The 15,675-nt window shown below is 41.0% G+C and overlaps 2 protein-coding genes across 3 annotated transcripts in view; one reads left to right on the top strand and one right to left on the bottom strand.

Annotated features, from left to right (window-relative positions):
* LOC119538123 (APAF1 interacting protein) overlaps nucleotides 1–8,446 on the bottom strand; it is a 42,629-nt gene extending 34,183 nt beyond the window's left edge. Inside the window, exon 1 of one of the 2 annotated variants that reach the window (XM_037840861.1) lies at nucleotides 8,278–8,446. In XM_037840861.1, coding sequence (XP_037696789.1) covers nucleotides 8,278–8,334 — 57 coding nt within the window. In that variant the 5' untranslated portion in view covers nucleotides 8,335–8,446. Of the gene's footprint in view, nucleotides 1–7,680; nucleotides 8,229–8,277 lie in introns of those variants that run through there. The other variant, XM_037840862.1, reaches the window with a different exon arrangement.
* A 261-nt stretch (nucleotides 8,447–8,707) lies between these two features.
* Nucleotides 8,708–15,675, top strand: part of PDHX (pyruvate dehydrogenase complex component X) — a 108,154-nt gene continuing 101,186 nt past the window's right edge. Inside the window, 2 exon segments of the mRNA XM_037840059.1 lie at nucleotides 8,708–8,812; nucleotides 8,814–8,868. Of these exon segments, the coding sequence (XP_037695987.1) occupies nucleotides 8,708–8,812; nucleotides 8,814–8,868 (160 nt within the window).

Here is a 15,675-nt window from a genome sequence, read left to right as displayed (position 1 = left end):
GGAAAACCGCAACAACCCAATCCAGGCATTACTACCAATGGCCCAGAAACTTCAGGAATGAAGGTTTGGGTCACCCTTCCAGGCAAAGAACTATGGCCAGCTGAGGTGCTTGCTGAGGATAAAGGGAACATGGAATGGGTAGTGGAAGAAGGTAGTGATAAATATGAACTATGACCATGTGACCAGTTAGAGAAATGAGGACTGGACTGGTATGACTATTTCTTCCTTGTTCTGTTATGAGTATGTTTGTATTTGTGTATAAAGCAAATATCTGTTTTCTTCTTTATCTTATCACCTTATCATATGACATAAGTTACATTGTTCATGTTATAGTATTTAAGTTATAGGATATCAAGTTTAAGAGTGAGTATTATCCAAGGACTTGCACCCTATTCTGTAGAGATTTAGTACATTTCCAGATGTATGCAGGAGAGTTAAATATTATTAGGTGAAAAATGTCTGTTATTTTTTATTTAGAGATTAAGCATGGCTTAAAGTGATGTGTATAGCTGCCAAGCTGACAAGGGGTGGACTGTGATGGTTAGGTTCATGCATTGACTTGGCCAGATGATGGTGTCTAGTTGTCTGGTCAAGCAAGCACTGGCCTATCTGTTGCTGTGAGGACATTTCATGGACTTAAATCAACAGTATGTTGATTGCATCTATGGCTGATTACATCTGCAGTTGGCTAAGGGGAGTGTTTTCTGCAACGAGAGATGTTTAACCTAATCAGTTGAAGGCTTTTAAGGGGGAGGTGATGACTTCAGCAGACCTTTCATCTCTACTTCAGCTAGCCAGCCTCTCCTAGGGAATATTCATCAACGACCTTCATCAGAGTGTCAGCTAGCAGCCTGCCTTATAGAATTTGTACTCATGCATCCACACAGTTGTGTGAGACACTTTTATAAAATCTCATACTATTTACAGGTATCTCCTTTTGGTTCAGTTTCCCTAGATAACTCTGTCTGTGCCAGTTTGGATGTATTATGCCATGTTCTTTGATGCAATCTTGTGGGGGTAGATGTGTTAGTGTTGATTAGATTGTAATTCTTTGATTGAGTGTTTCCATGGAGATGTGACTCAATCAACTGTTACCAAGATCTCTGATTGGATAATTTCCATGGAGGTGTTACCCCGCCCATTCAGAGTGGGTCTGAATTAAATCACTGGAGTCATATAAAAAGCTGACAGAAGGAACTCAGAGCAACTGAGAGTGACATTTTGAAGAGGAGCTGCAGCTAAGAGAGGACAAAATGCCCCAAGAACAACATTTTGGAGAATGCCATTTTGAAACACCACCTGGGAGCAAGTGGACACCAGCCATGTGCCTTCTGAGCTAACAGAGGTTTTCTGGATGCCAATGGCCATCCTTCAGTGAAGGTACCCGATTGTTGATGCCTTACCTTGGACACTTTATGGCCTTCAGATTGTTAACTGTAAACTCCCTTTATAAAAACCAATCCATTTCTGGTATTTTGCATAACGGCAGCATCAGCAAACTGGAACACTGTCTAATACACTGGGGTCCTTGGATTTGCACATTCATGTCTTATGTGTTGGGAAATTTTCAGCCATTATTTCTTCAAATATTTTTCCTGGCCCTTTTCCCTTCTCCTTTTGGGACACCCGTGATGCATAAATTTGTGTGCTTTGGGTTGTCAATCACTTCCCTGAGACCCTGCTCAAAGTTTTCCATTTGTGCTTTTGTCTGTTCAGATTTGTTTGATCTGTCTTCTAGCTCAGATTCTTTCGTCTGCCTCTTCAAATCTGTTATTGTGTTTCTTCAGTGTATTTTTATCTACAATGTCTTTTGTTTCCATGTTATTTTTCTATAAATTCTTTCAGATTCTTCTTTATGCTCTCTAGGGTCTTCCTAATACTTTCTATCTCTTCATACACATTGCCCTTCATTACTTGATTCAGGAGATTTGCTTGCACATCTTTGATTAGTTGTTCCAGATTCCATATCTCCTCCAAGTTTTTAATCTGTTTCTTCAACTGGGCCATTTCTTCTTGAGTTTTAGTATGCCTTATGATTTTTTACTGATATATGGTCATCTGATTATCTTGATGGATCTATTCTGAAGGTCAATTTCTCTCTCTTGTCTAGGGTTACTTGTTGCTTGGGTTTATTTTAGGGCACTGCTTCTTTGACAGTTAGACTGTCTGTATTTCTCAGCCAAAACAGGGCCAGGTACCTGTGCAAGGGGTGTAGGCCAGTTCCAATGGGCCTGAGACAGGGTCTGGAGAGGCTCTGTAAAACTCTGCAGTTCCCCTGTACTTCCCAGTCTACCCAGCGGATGGTGCTGTTCAGTGACTTAATCATCCTCAGAAGCTGTTTTCTTCCTAGAGTCCTGGCAGCATGTGACTGGACAGGGCTGAAAATGTGGGATTTCTGTGCTCTTACTTCATTGGCCAAGATCTGGCTGTGTCCCCTATTGTACTTGCGGCAGAAGACTCCCCCAACTGCCCCAGTCTGAAGCTGCCCCTTAGGCAAGGACTGGGCTTCCAATCTGCTGTTTTCCTCAAGGGTGGGAGATGGGCACCAGGACCTAGGGCTGGAAACACAGTTTCTGTCCATGTTGTCTCAGATTCTTCATCCCTCACTGACCTGGGACTTGAAATGTCCTTCCCTGTCCCCCAGGTCCTCTAACAACTGATTTGAGTAGTGAGCCAGCTTGAATGTATTATGTCCCCCCAAATGCCATTATCTTTGATGTAATCTTGTGTGGGCAGACTATCAGTGTTAATTAGATTGTAATTCTTTGAATGTTTCCATGGAGATGCGCCCCACCCAACTGTGGGTGATGACTCTGACTGGATAATTTCCATGGAGGTGTTGGCCCACCCATTCAGGGTGGGTCTGAATTAAATTACTGGAGCACTACATAAGATCAGACAGAAGGAGCGAGCTTGCTACAGCCAAGAGGGACACTCTGAAGAAAGCACAGGAGCTGCAGATGAGAGACAGTTGAAGATGGCCATTGAAAGCAGACTCTTGCTCCAGAGAAGCTAAGAGAGGAGCAACTAAGAGTGATATTTCTGAGGAACTACAGCTTAGAGAGGAACGTCCTGGGAGAAAGCCATTTTGAAACCAGAACTTGGAGCAGACGCCAGCCATGTGCCTTCCCAGCTAACAGAGGTTTTCCGGACACCATTGGCCATCCTCCAGTGAAGGTACTCAATTGTTGATGACTTACCTTGGACACTTTATGGCCTTAAGACTGTAACTTTGTAACCAAATAAATCCCCTTTATAAAAGCCAATCCATTTCTGGTGTTTTGCATTCCGGCAGCAATAGCAAACTAGAACAAGGAGTTTCTGCCTGGCTACTTATTGCTTTTAGGAAGGATTCTGCAGAGTTCGCTTCCTGATCCTCCATTTGGAAATTCCTCCTTGCTGCCCTTTTGTATTCTGTCACCCCCCACAGCTTAAGTCCTGCCATGGACCCCTGTAGGCTTGGGTTTCTGTATCTCAATATAGGTGGGGATCTCTCTCGTTGCTGTGAGAGATTTTATATTCTGTGTCCCCAGTGGGAAGTGGGAGGGATACTGGCTGCTGCCTCTGTGCACTTCCCGAGGTGTGTGAGACCAACTGAGGGGAGGGGAGAGGACAGGCCAGTCTGAGATGGAAGTTTCCTACCTGATATTTTTTTCTTTCTTCAATTCAGCATTTATGGGATCCTTCTCCAGTCTATACCTTCCACCAGAGTTCTGAACAAGTGAGAATTATCTTTTTATTCACTGAATCTCTGGGAAGAGGTTGATGACATCACTCCCCCCTAGTCATTAACTTTTACATTACTCTATAGGCTGGAGTCTTCATTCCCTTTGTGATTTTAGAGGCAAGGTCATCTGGAAAATAGGCTTGGAGTAGAGGACTTGACTTGAGATGGTAAAGTTTTTTGGAATAGGCACTTAGAAGAATGGGAAAGGAAGCTCCTTGGAGGCCTCTCTTTGGTACTGAGGGCTGACTGCAGTAGGATCCCATAATGTTTATAGATACGCCAATTCATACAGTTGGAACAGTTCTCAGCAGCCTGGGTGGGAGATATTCAGTAAAGGCAGTTATTTGTAATACAGTATGGAGGATCCTCTGATAGTGGGTACAAAGAGGGAATACAGGAGCAAAAAAGAAAAGTCTTCACCCAAACTTGTGTTGCTAGAGTGGGGTGAAGCAAAGACTAACAGAACGAAACAAGTCAAGGAAAATAGAGGCTAAGGTATTAGATCGCCTTGGGCTGTAGTAATATCAAGTAACAAATATTTTTTCAGCATTAACATATACAAGAAATTGTGATAGGTAAAGTAAAATAACGTAGAAGTAGTTCCTATCTGGTTTATCTCCCCAAGTGCCCTAAAGCACAGGGAACATGCTTTTGATGTAGATATACCTACCACAGTGCTTTGCTCAATAAACATTGGTTGAATTAAGATCACATCTCTTATATTAAGAGAAGTCCTGTATAAGAGGTTACAAACTGTGGTCTGGTGGAATGAATCAGACTTACATAGAAAGTGGTTTATTTGATCCACATAGGGCTTAAAAGGAATCTGAGCCAACATTTACAACCTAGATTTCATACAAAAATCTGAGTTTCTAGCTTCCTTTTAAAAAGCAGAACCAAGACACTGTTCCCATATATAAACACCAGAGTTGTGTAGTGCTACCTCTTAGGACATATGCTGGCCCTATTATATTGTTTTGGTCTCCAACTCAAATCTGAGCCAATGTAAAATGCCATATTATCCACAGAGCATTCCACAAATCACTATCTGAAATTATGCTCTCTGCCTTCTGTAATTGCAAAGTAGTTTGTCCTTCTCTTAAGAAACTTAGTCCATCCCACCTCCTACCCCCAACCACCTCATTATTGGTATAGAGTTTACTGGTTACTGGTACACATTTATAACTGCCTAAGTTTTTCCAAGGCACGGACCATGCCTTATTCATCTTTCTATCTTTCAGAATCTACTTTGCTTAATATACAGTTTCTGAGTAAATGAAAAATGTTAGGTTCCTCTTTTAGGGGAACATCCTTTGTTGTTGATATTAGAAAAAGCAAGTCTTGGGAATTTAATTTCATAATTGCAAAATCAGTTACTCTTACTCTTACAAACTGAGCTTGACCTAAAAATAATATACTCAGTGAGACATGTTATAGAAATGCCTGAAGAATCTTTAGGATACTAGAAGAGAGTACAAGAAACATAAACAGAAATCACTTGGGAAAGTTAGAAAGAAGGATGAAGTTCGATTATTATTATTATATTATATAAGTAATATCGCAAAGGACTATGGAGGGAGGCAAGAAATTTATGTAACATGGATTCAGAAAATGTCTATCAAAGAGGAAACAATAAATACATAGATTTTGAGAGGGAAGGTTTTGGTGGGCAAAAATATCCCAAATTTTTATCTCCCAGTTCTCTTTCCTGAGCTTGAGAGCCATAAATAAAACTTTCTAGTTCATAGTGCACAAACTACACATATACCTCAAACTCAGCATTCCCACAATAGAGCTCATCATCACACTGCTTCTTCCTCCTGTATTCTCTTTCTAGTGGACCATCAGGCTCCCATCACCCCATAAGAAACCTAGAAGTCATTGGTAGTTCCTTCTCTCACTCATACATCTAATCAATAACCAAATCTTACTGACTTTCCTACCTAAATCCCTCACTCAGGCCACCATCATCTCTTGTCTGGATTACTGCCATAGGTTTCTAATTTGTTTCTAAGCTTCTAGCCTCCAACTCCAGCCAGCACCTCCCATGCTTCCTTCAGTCATCTTTCCAATTATCTCATTGCCCTTAAAATAAATCTGTATTTCTAAACATGGCTTATAAAACCCTGAAGGCTCCTGTCCTAGCTTTCCTCTTCAGTCTCATCTCTTGCTGAGTTCTTGCCCCCTACTTTATATTCCAGTAACACCAAACTTCTCTCAATGTGAGAATACACCATACCCTAGTCTCTAGGACTCTACACAAGCTATTTCCTCTACCTGGAAAAAGCTTCCCTCCATTTCACATGGTTATGTCTTCCTTATCCTTTAAACTTCAGTTGATTCCTTTATTTCCTCCTGAAGGCTTCTCAAACCCATTCAAGTCTGTGTTCCTATGGCACCCTTTATAGTACAATGTCCTAGTGTCATACCATTTCCTTTCCTCTTTCTCCCATTATACAGCATACTACATAGTGGAAGAAACCAGATCTAGCTTGTACTCTGTTAAATCCACAATGCCTGGCACACAGTAGGCAATCACTAAATATGTGTTGAATTAATCACTTATAATTGTGCTCTCCTGTTCTTTTAAGACTAGAGAAACTGTCTCTCTTGATTGTACACGAACCCAAAACCATGCTGAAATTTTGACTTTTTAAAAACTCCGCCTTTTGCGGTTTTTGTTTTAAACCAGGCAAACACAGTGTGTGGTTTGAAACAGCATGCACCCTAGAACATCAGGTTCTTAAAGTTAATCCATTCCTGTGGGTGTAAACCTACCATAAGTAGGACCTTTTGAATAGGTTACTTCAGTTATAAGTGTGGCCCAGGGTAGGTCTGAATTGTCTTACTGGAGTACTTTTTAAATGTGATGAATACAAAGAGAGAAAGCCACATAAGCAAGAAACTGAAAACAAGGAAATCCTGGAACAGAAGGGAGAGTCCAGCAGATGCTGTCACGTGCCTTGTCACGTGACATTGAAGTCCAACATCGGTGACAGCCAGTCTTCCTGAATAAAGCACTGCCTGATGATACTTTGATTTGGACATTTTTCTCTGCCTAAAAACTGTTAAACTTGTAAGCTAATAAATTCCCATTGTTAAAGTAAACACATTTCATGTTATCTGCTTTGAGCAACTTAGCAAATTAAAACACAAAAGTATCTAAAGAGCGAAGGTATTATGTGAATATGCAACTCCAGTGTTGAGAAGTGGGAGCTGTGGCAAGCTGGAAAACATATGCCCTATGTAATGGTGGCACTTGCTCCTCACTGATCAACTTCATCCAAGTCCCATGAAGAAATAAAGACCCAGTGCCAACAGATGTTGTGAATTTTTAAGAGAAGCCACAAATCTTCTGGATTTGGAAGGTTGGATCAAATTTTTTTAAGAACATTCAATGGAGCAAACAAAACATACCTGTTGACCAAATAGCCTGTGGGCCTTATTTAGTCAGCAAACCAGTATGAGAATGCTAGCTTATTCTCAGGTTCCTTAAGTTTTTGTTTTTGTTTTTGATGTTCATTTGGATAACATTTCACCAAGACTTATTTATCGGGGGCATTAACATTAACACATTGAAACAGCTCAGCTATCACCCCTCCTACTTCTCCACACACACACACCTGCCTAGCACCATCTTGAATTTATCTGTTCTGTACTCACCCACACCCGCCTGACCAGCATTTTATCCTCACAGAGTCCTCTTTGCTAATGTAGAGAATGCCCCCTAGGCAAATAGCATGATAGCTAACTGTTTAGCAATAAAACCTCCTGGATGATTTTACTTTTTAACTGAGATCTGCAGTCCTAAGAAAGTATAATCGGAGTAATAAGGGAACTAACTTGGTAGGGGGCTTTTCCTGTCTCTTAAACAGGGTTTATCTCATGGCGCTGAAACTGTTTGTCTAGATCTCCTGCGGGCCCTAGGTCATTTGTCGCATTCACCACTATACCTCTAGTGCCTGGGCACGGAGATGTTCCATAAAACTGTCGGTGTGTATGAGCAAATGAAAGATACATGCAGCCTGAGAGTAGATTTCCCTTTGACTTCTGGTTAAAGAAGAATTGTTTTTATGTTCATTCCATAGGCAATTTAAACTGCAGTAAGCAAGGAGCAACTTCTCAAAGGATAAGTTTTGGCTACTGAGGCATAGCTCGGCTTTGGCATGTCAAACGTCGAGCTGGTCGCTAGGGCGTGGAATATAAGCTCGAGGAGTAGTTTAACTCCAGTTCCACTCCAGGGCTTCACGTATCCTTCTTTGGCCTGTCTTCCGGATACCTTGTTTTAAAACGCACATTTAGACATCCAATACTCTTCCTCACTCTCTTATTTTTACTTTCAATATCTGGAGGCCCCCTCCCGCCGTCGAAGAACCCAGCACTGGGGAACAGGGGTCGCCGGAAGCCGGGGCCTCATATCCGCGCAAGGGGCCGACGATGCACCGGGGGTCGCGTCCCGACCGACCAGAAGCCCCGTCCTGAGCTCGCGCCGCCGCGTCCCGCCATATCTCCCCTCATTAGAATAAAAGCACCAGCGGCCCCGCCCCTACCTGTGATAGGCATTGCCGAGAGCAACAGTCGCCTTCCGGAGCGCGGCAGCCAGACATGGCCCGAACAGATGGGCCCCGCAGCCTCTGATCTTCTGACGGATTAGCTCCCGGACCTCTGCGTGCACTAGTGAAGCGAGGCCTGAAGTGCAATTAGGCAGCGCCGAGGGCAGCCTGGGGCGGGGCGAACAAGTTGGGGAGGAAGGGTCTAGAAGGGCCTCGCTGACTGATAGGCCAAGAGACGCCGGTAGCAGCCTGAAGGCGTGGCCAATGAGGTTGGAGGTGGGGCTAGGAAGGCTGGACTCCCAGACCTAAAGGCACGGTGGGCAGCCAGGGGGGCGTGGCCAACCATGTAGAAGGCGGGGTATGGGCGGGCCTCTATTTACAGGGCGATCAGGCTGTGCTATGGGCAGCCCGTAAGAAGGCCGGGAAGATGGCGGCCTCCTGGAGGCTGGGGTGTGACCCTCGGGTGCTACGCTACATCCTGGGTTTCTGCGGACGGCGAAGCCCGGGGCTGGTTAAGGGGGATGCCGGGTGGGTTTGTTGGCCGCGGAGCTAGTTGGAGATGGTTTCACAGTACCCAGTGGATGTGGGGTGAGTGGCCGGGGCTCGCTTAGTGTCTGTGTGCAGCTGAGTAATGGGCCTGGGTCAGGGGCATTATTAATTGAGATCCTGTGTCTGGGTGTGGAGGTGTCCGGAGCTCCCTTTTTCCTTTGACCCTTTCTCGGGGAGGGGTCCCCGTGCTTGGCCTAGTGGTTGCCATAAAAGGCCTTCCTGGGTGCTGGGGAAACTTAACTCTGTCCCTGTCCCCCTCTGTGACCTTGCCTTGGAGTTTGGGTTATTTGTGAGGTGGCCGAGAGAAGTCCTAAGCGCTTTTCTCTCAGGCCCCTTCCCAATTATGTCTCAGATTCCTTTAGGGTTGTCATACACCTTCAACGGGGGTATAGCTGCCTAAGGTTTCAAAGATTGAAAGCCACTGTTAGTCGTTCTCATTCATTTTCTAGGCCCATCTCCAAATGGGAGATTTTCACTCGGAGGCCAGATGGGATGCCCCACTGGATTTCTTGTAAATTAAATCCTTTACAAGCATCTCAGGCATAGGTCCAGGAGATTATTTCAAGCGAAACATTCTCTTGAAAGAGTGAAAAAATTTTAGATGTGGAGTATATAAGATGTTTATTATAAAAATTGTTGTTGAGTATTGATATTGACACAATCTTTCCGATGTTTAACAGTAAGTAAAATGGCACAACGAGCATTATTTTTCCTCACGTGAGAGTAGGGGGCAAATAGGACTAATATTTTTTCCAGTCATCTGTTTATTACCTGCTAATCATCATTCCTGGTCCTGCACAAAAATAGTTTTTATTTAAAAAATTAGGTGCAGTAGATAGTATCAAAATATTCTGAGTTCGCTGAAGATCAGAAAGAGGTTACATAAAGTCACAGAAGTCATTAGGTTAGTGCAGCTTGGTGTCTAAACATGAGATAGGAACAATTTATTTCAGTTTCTTCAGCATAATGTTTCATAAAATACTCCTTGGAACTATGGTTCTTTAACAGTGTGTATGGAATTCCCTCTCCACCTTCCTCTCAGTTTGTTAAAAATTAATCTTTTCCTTCAGCTCCCAGAGAGTCTATCTGGGGTGGAGCCCAGGAATCTGCATATTATAGTCAGTTTAGTTTAGTTTAGTTTTCATATAGGTGTTTTATGGGCCACACTTTGAGGCATACAGCCTTAGAAAATCATGGAATATCATGATTAGTACTGGAAATAATCTAGGAAGAGTGTTCTTAATATTGTTTGTAAAACATCCTTTTCAGAGTCTTTGAAAGCTCTACGTCCTCTCAACAAAGAAAGGGGAATGTATGTATACATGCAAAAAGGTGCGTTTAGTTTAGTTTCCCTTAGATCCAGTTTTGTGCCTTTAGAAACTCACTCAGGCAACCCTTATTTGATGCATCATGCCATTCCACCACCCACCCCCACCCAATCCAACATGAACAACTTGTGTATTTGAATGTCCTCTATAAGAGAAATAAAACTACATCCCAAGAAAGTTGTTTTACTTTCCTATTTCTGTAACAAATTACCACAAACCTAGTGGCCTAAAACGACAGGAATTTATTTTACAGTTCTGGAGATCAAATGCCCAAATGGGTCTCACTGGAATAAAATCAAGGACTTGGCTGGGATGTATGTCTTTCTGGAAGGCTCCAGGAAAGAATTGTGTCCTTTCCTTTCTGGAAGACTCTAGGAGAGAATTGTGTCCATCCCTTTTCTAGCTCTTAGAGGCTGCCCCGATTCCTTGGCTCATAGTCCTCTTCCTTCTTTAAAGCCAGCAATGGCCAGTCCCATCTTTCTCACATGGTATCACTGTTGACTCATCACTCTTTTACCCTCTTCCACTTTTAAGGACTCTTGTGATTTCATTAGGACCACCTGGGTAATCCAGGATAATCTCCCCATCTCACAGTCAGCTGATCAGCAATCTTAATTTTGTTTTCAACCTTAATCCTCTCTTGCTATGTGATATAACATATTCATAGGTTCTGGGGATTAGGTCCTAAACATCTTTGGGGGGCCATTGTTCTGCCTACCACAGAAGCCCATTGTGTTGTTGGATAGCATTAAATTATCTGGAAATTTTGGACATTATTTCTTACACTGAGCCAAAATTACCTCCTTTTAATTTTACCCATAGGCTTTTGTTTTGCCATGCGAGATACAAGTGTCAGTCCTTGAACTATTTGCTTTACTAGGTGTGAATTTACACAGTGTTTTTCTTTATATATAAACCAGTTATTCTTTGAGTTCACTAGAAATTGTAGTTTCATAAAATTAAACAATTATTTGGTAATATATTGTGAATTAAGTACATTTACGAACTATTTCCTTTCTCACACTTCTTTTCAGGATTTAAATATCTGGCTTTTGGAAGTTTCCTTAAAAGATGTTTGGTGGCAACATTTTTATGAACTATAACATATGCCATGTGCTTAGCACTTCCTAGAACTCATTATTCATTTCTCCGAACAACCTAGTAAAGTTGGCATTATCTATATTTTATTGGACAAAAATACTAAGGCTCAGAGAAATTAAGTGGATCTCCCACAGCCACACAGTTACAGTGTTAATGAGCTGGGGAGGATGTGTGTGTGTGTGTGTGTATGTGTGTGTGTGCATGCATGTATATAACAAATTTCCTAATTCATTTCATACATTTAGCTAAACTGTTTATTGAGAGGGCAGAGGCTATGCTGTTCACCACTTGACTGATATCATTTAGTGAATAAAAACATCTGTTAGGTGCCAGGCATTTAGTAGTCTGCTTGGAGAGTGGTTGGCCTATTGAAAGGAACAGATTCTCTGTATTCTGTCATATGGACTTCTTAGTCATATTAGCTTTTGAAAATGTATTCCTAAATTCTGAATAGGCCCTATCTTTAAGGTAATATATTCTACTTGGGGAGATAGACAATAAAGGCATGATTTCAGTAGTGTGTGCTGTGAGCTCTGAGGGATAAGTTTAGGATTATGAGGGAGTACATAAGAAGGCTTCCTAGAGGAGGCGCAGCGCTCCCAGGCAGAAGGAATAACAGATACAAAGGTACAGTAACCAGATATGTGTATGTAACTGACATAATATTTGTTACCAGTTTTTCAATCTACCCTGGACAGTTAACTTTGAATAGTTTGTATTGCTACCCTTTCAGAATAGATGGCATGGTTTGGATTTAATTAATGAATAATTAATAAGATGTTAATTGATAATATTGGCTTTAAGTTGTTGCTGAGAAGTAACATATTGAATTTAAAATAACATGAGAAAAATAAATAACATTCAACCTTGGTAGAGCTTTGCCTAATATATATCTACAGTTGTGGCATGTTATAGATGCTAAATAAACATATCTAGGGAAGTTGCTAAAAATCTAGGAAGTTATAAAAGGATATTGAGGTCTACAGTAGGATTGAAAGATGACAGTGAACTGAAGAACAAAATTAAATTTATTGTCAACATTTAAAAACTAGGAGACTACATAAAAATTTAGATTGTTTTGGCCTGTCTTGAAAATTTGAAAGTTGTACTCTTACATGGTGACAATCGGCCGAGACTGAATAGACTGAGTAACATCATTCTCTTTAGATAGGAAGTTACTTCTTTATCACCATTCCCTCTACACTCTGATGTCACTTGGTATTTTTCATCACCTGTAGTTGTTGCTCTTTCTTTGTCTCCTTATCTGTTATGAAAAGCAGGTAAATAGAAGATAGACCAAGGAAAATGGGAGAGAGCAGTTTTTTTGTTTGTTTTGCTTTTGTTTTGGTGGAAAGGAAGAAATTCTTATCCATTTAGCATGAAAACAAAGCATGTCTGGATCTAAAGAAAAAAGAAAAAACCTTAGGAGGCTAACCCACTTCTTTGACCAACCTATTCTTCGTAGGCATCTGAGTTTTGGATAGCAAGGAGGCAACTTTTATGATAAGAGTTGGTGATATAGTATTTCTGCCAAGACGGTGGTACTGTTTTATATAGTGCTTCTCCACTGACACTGATGAGAATGAATCTGTTCTTCAAATTCTACTTTAAATGTGGAAATAAAAGTACACTGACTATGTGAAGTAAAAATAGAATTTATTAAAAGGATACAACACCACAAATATGAAGTGCTGCTGGGACCCAGAGGAACCATGACAGTTCCATCCAATTCATATAGGGCCTCCATTGTCACTCTCTTTTTCTCTGATATACTTTGTGGTTCTCTGCAGACTTGCCAACCTGCCTAGTTTCTGTTTACTCATGCCTTTTCTATCTTGATAATGTGAGCTTTCATGGAGTTTTGCCTTGCCCTAATGGTGATTCAGGCCTTTGCTCCATGTTCTTTTTGTTTATTTACCATCATTTCTGTGACCTAATTCCAAATTCTCTGGCTAGAGAATCAGATTGGCTCAGGATAGGTCAGTTATGTAGAGTGCACAGAGTTGACTCTTACAAAGGGCAATTTGGACAGTTTCTTTAAGAAGAAATTTAGAGTTGGGAATCAATGATTGACATGTCTAATACCATGATAGTAATGATTAATACAGTGATTCAAATCATACAGTAGTGAACCAGTCCTTTAATTGTTTGTACACCAAGCAGTGACAGCAAAATGTACGATCACGTAAGCAAAGCAGTTCTAGGCTACTCAGTGGTTGATGTGTGTGGCCATCTGTTACAGATTGAATTCTGTTCCCCAGAAAGATATACTCAAGTCCTAACCCCTGGTCCTGTGAATGTGAACTTATTTGTAAATAGGATGTTTGAAGATGTTGTTAGTTAATAAGAGACCAAACTGAATTAGGGTGGGCTTATAAGTGTCCTTATAAGGGGAGGAAATTTAGACACAGCCAGCCATGCTATAGAGGCAGAGATTGGGTTAGGCCACCACAAGCGAAGGAATGCTGTGGATTGCTGGCCACCCACCAGAAGGTCAGGGGAAAGGAATGGAATGGATTCTCCCATTTAACAGGAAGCATGGCCCTGCCAATACCTTGAATTTGGACTTCTAGCCTCCAGAACGGTGGGATAATAAATTTCTGTTGTTTAAGCCAACTAATTGTACTTTGTTATAGTAACCCTGGCAAATGAAGTTTTTTGTTCCAGGAGTGGGATGGATGAACAAAACCTTCACTGAAGCCATTAGTAGGCCTGCGTGAATTGGGTTGTAGTTTTCCATTTACTTTAACCACAGAGTATGGTAGTATGAAGAGTCACCCTAAAGGATCTCCTTTATTCTGGACATTCTTGTCACCAATTTTCCAATCATGTTCCCTTCAACTCCCTAACTGGCTAGCCAAACCATTGGCCACAGCCCATGAATTGGTATATCGTCACAATTCAGGCTATTTCTCTGTCCAGTCAAAATTTACAAGCAGTTCCACTGCTCAATATTCTGCCCACTGGGAGGATTTCCCTTCACCACAGTCTTTTTTTTTTTTTTTTGAAATAAATTCAAAGTTACATGAATAGTTGCAAAAACAATACTAGCCCCATACACAGAATTCCATCATACCCTGACCCCCCTCCCCCAATAGCTTAATCCACCAACTTTAACGTGCTGTCACATCATTATTTCTTTCCCTCCCTCCCTCCCTCCCTATGTATCATTCATCATATATTTCGCTGTCTTCTGAATATATGAGAGTTAGCTGCACACATCCTTGAACATCCACTATAATTCACATATGTACTCCCCATGAACAAGAACATTCTTTTATGTAATTCCATTAAGCCCAGCTAAGAAGTATAAGAGATTCAAAAATGATACAATGCTTACATTCTATATTTCCTTTTCCTTATGTCTAAACTGTCCCTTCAAGCCACCTGTCCTCCTCCCTCCAATCCCATCCAAGTTCATCTTTAGCATTCAATTGTCATCTAGTTAGACTGTCTTTTTTTTTTTTTTTATTTTTTCAATTTTGGAAACATATATACAGCCTAAATCTTCCCATTCCGCCCCTTTCCTAGCCTTCCATTAGCGCGATTAATCACATTTAGAATGATGTTATGCTCTTTCCCACCATCCATTACTAGAAATTTCCCTTCACCTCAAACAGCAATCCTACACTCCTTTCTTAACTTCCCATTGCCCCTTCCCCCATTTCTCTTAATCCAGACTCTACTTTTCATCTCTATGGTTATATTCTCTGATAATTTCTTTGTGTTTACTGTGAGGCTTAAAATTAACCTCTTAAATCCCTATCAATCTTGTTTTTCTTTGATACCACCTTCACTTCAACAGGGCACATAAACTATGTTCCTATACTCCTTCATTCTCCCACCTTTATATAGTTGTCTAAAATTACATATTTGACATTGAGTTCAAAAACCATTGATTTATCCTTAGAGTTTGTGTATTTTTTATCATGTAGGAAGTAAATAGTGGAGTTATAGTTCAAAAATTATTGACTTCTATTTGTATTCCATTGTGTTTGGAGAATGTTCTTTGAATATATTCAATTTTTTTTTTTTTTTTTTCCAAATTTCTTGAGGCTTGTTTTATGTCTCAGCTTATGGTCCTTTCTGGGGAAAGATCTGTGATCACTAGAGAAAAATGAGTGTCCTGGTGATTTGGGATGTAAGGTACTATATATGGCTGTTAAAATTCTCTGTATCTCTTTCTCCTTTCTTTGTCTCTCTGTTGGTACGGCTTCCTTTAGAATCTGAAGTAGGGCAGGTCTTTTATTGGCAAAGTCTCTCAGCATTTGTTTGTGAAAAATTTAAGCTCTCCCTCAAATTTGAAGGAGAGTTTTGCTGGATAAAGTATTCTTGGCTGGAAATTTTTCTCTCTTAGAATTTTAAATATGTCATGCCACTGCCTTCTTGCCTCCATAGTGGCCACTGAGTAGTCACT

This window comes from Choloepus didactylus, chromosome 6 (genome assembly GCF_015220235.1).
Source record: "Choloepus didactylus isolate mChoDid1 chromosome 6, mChoDid1.pri, whole genome shotgun sequence".
In the NCBI taxonomy this organism is placed as follows: domain Eukaryota; kingdom Metazoa; phylum Chordata; class Mammalia; order Pilosa; family Megalonychidae; genus Choloepus; species Choloepus didactylus.
The sequence above is the reverse complement of the archived record's forward strand: the minus strand, read 5'-3'. Positions and strand labels throughout refer to the sequence as shown.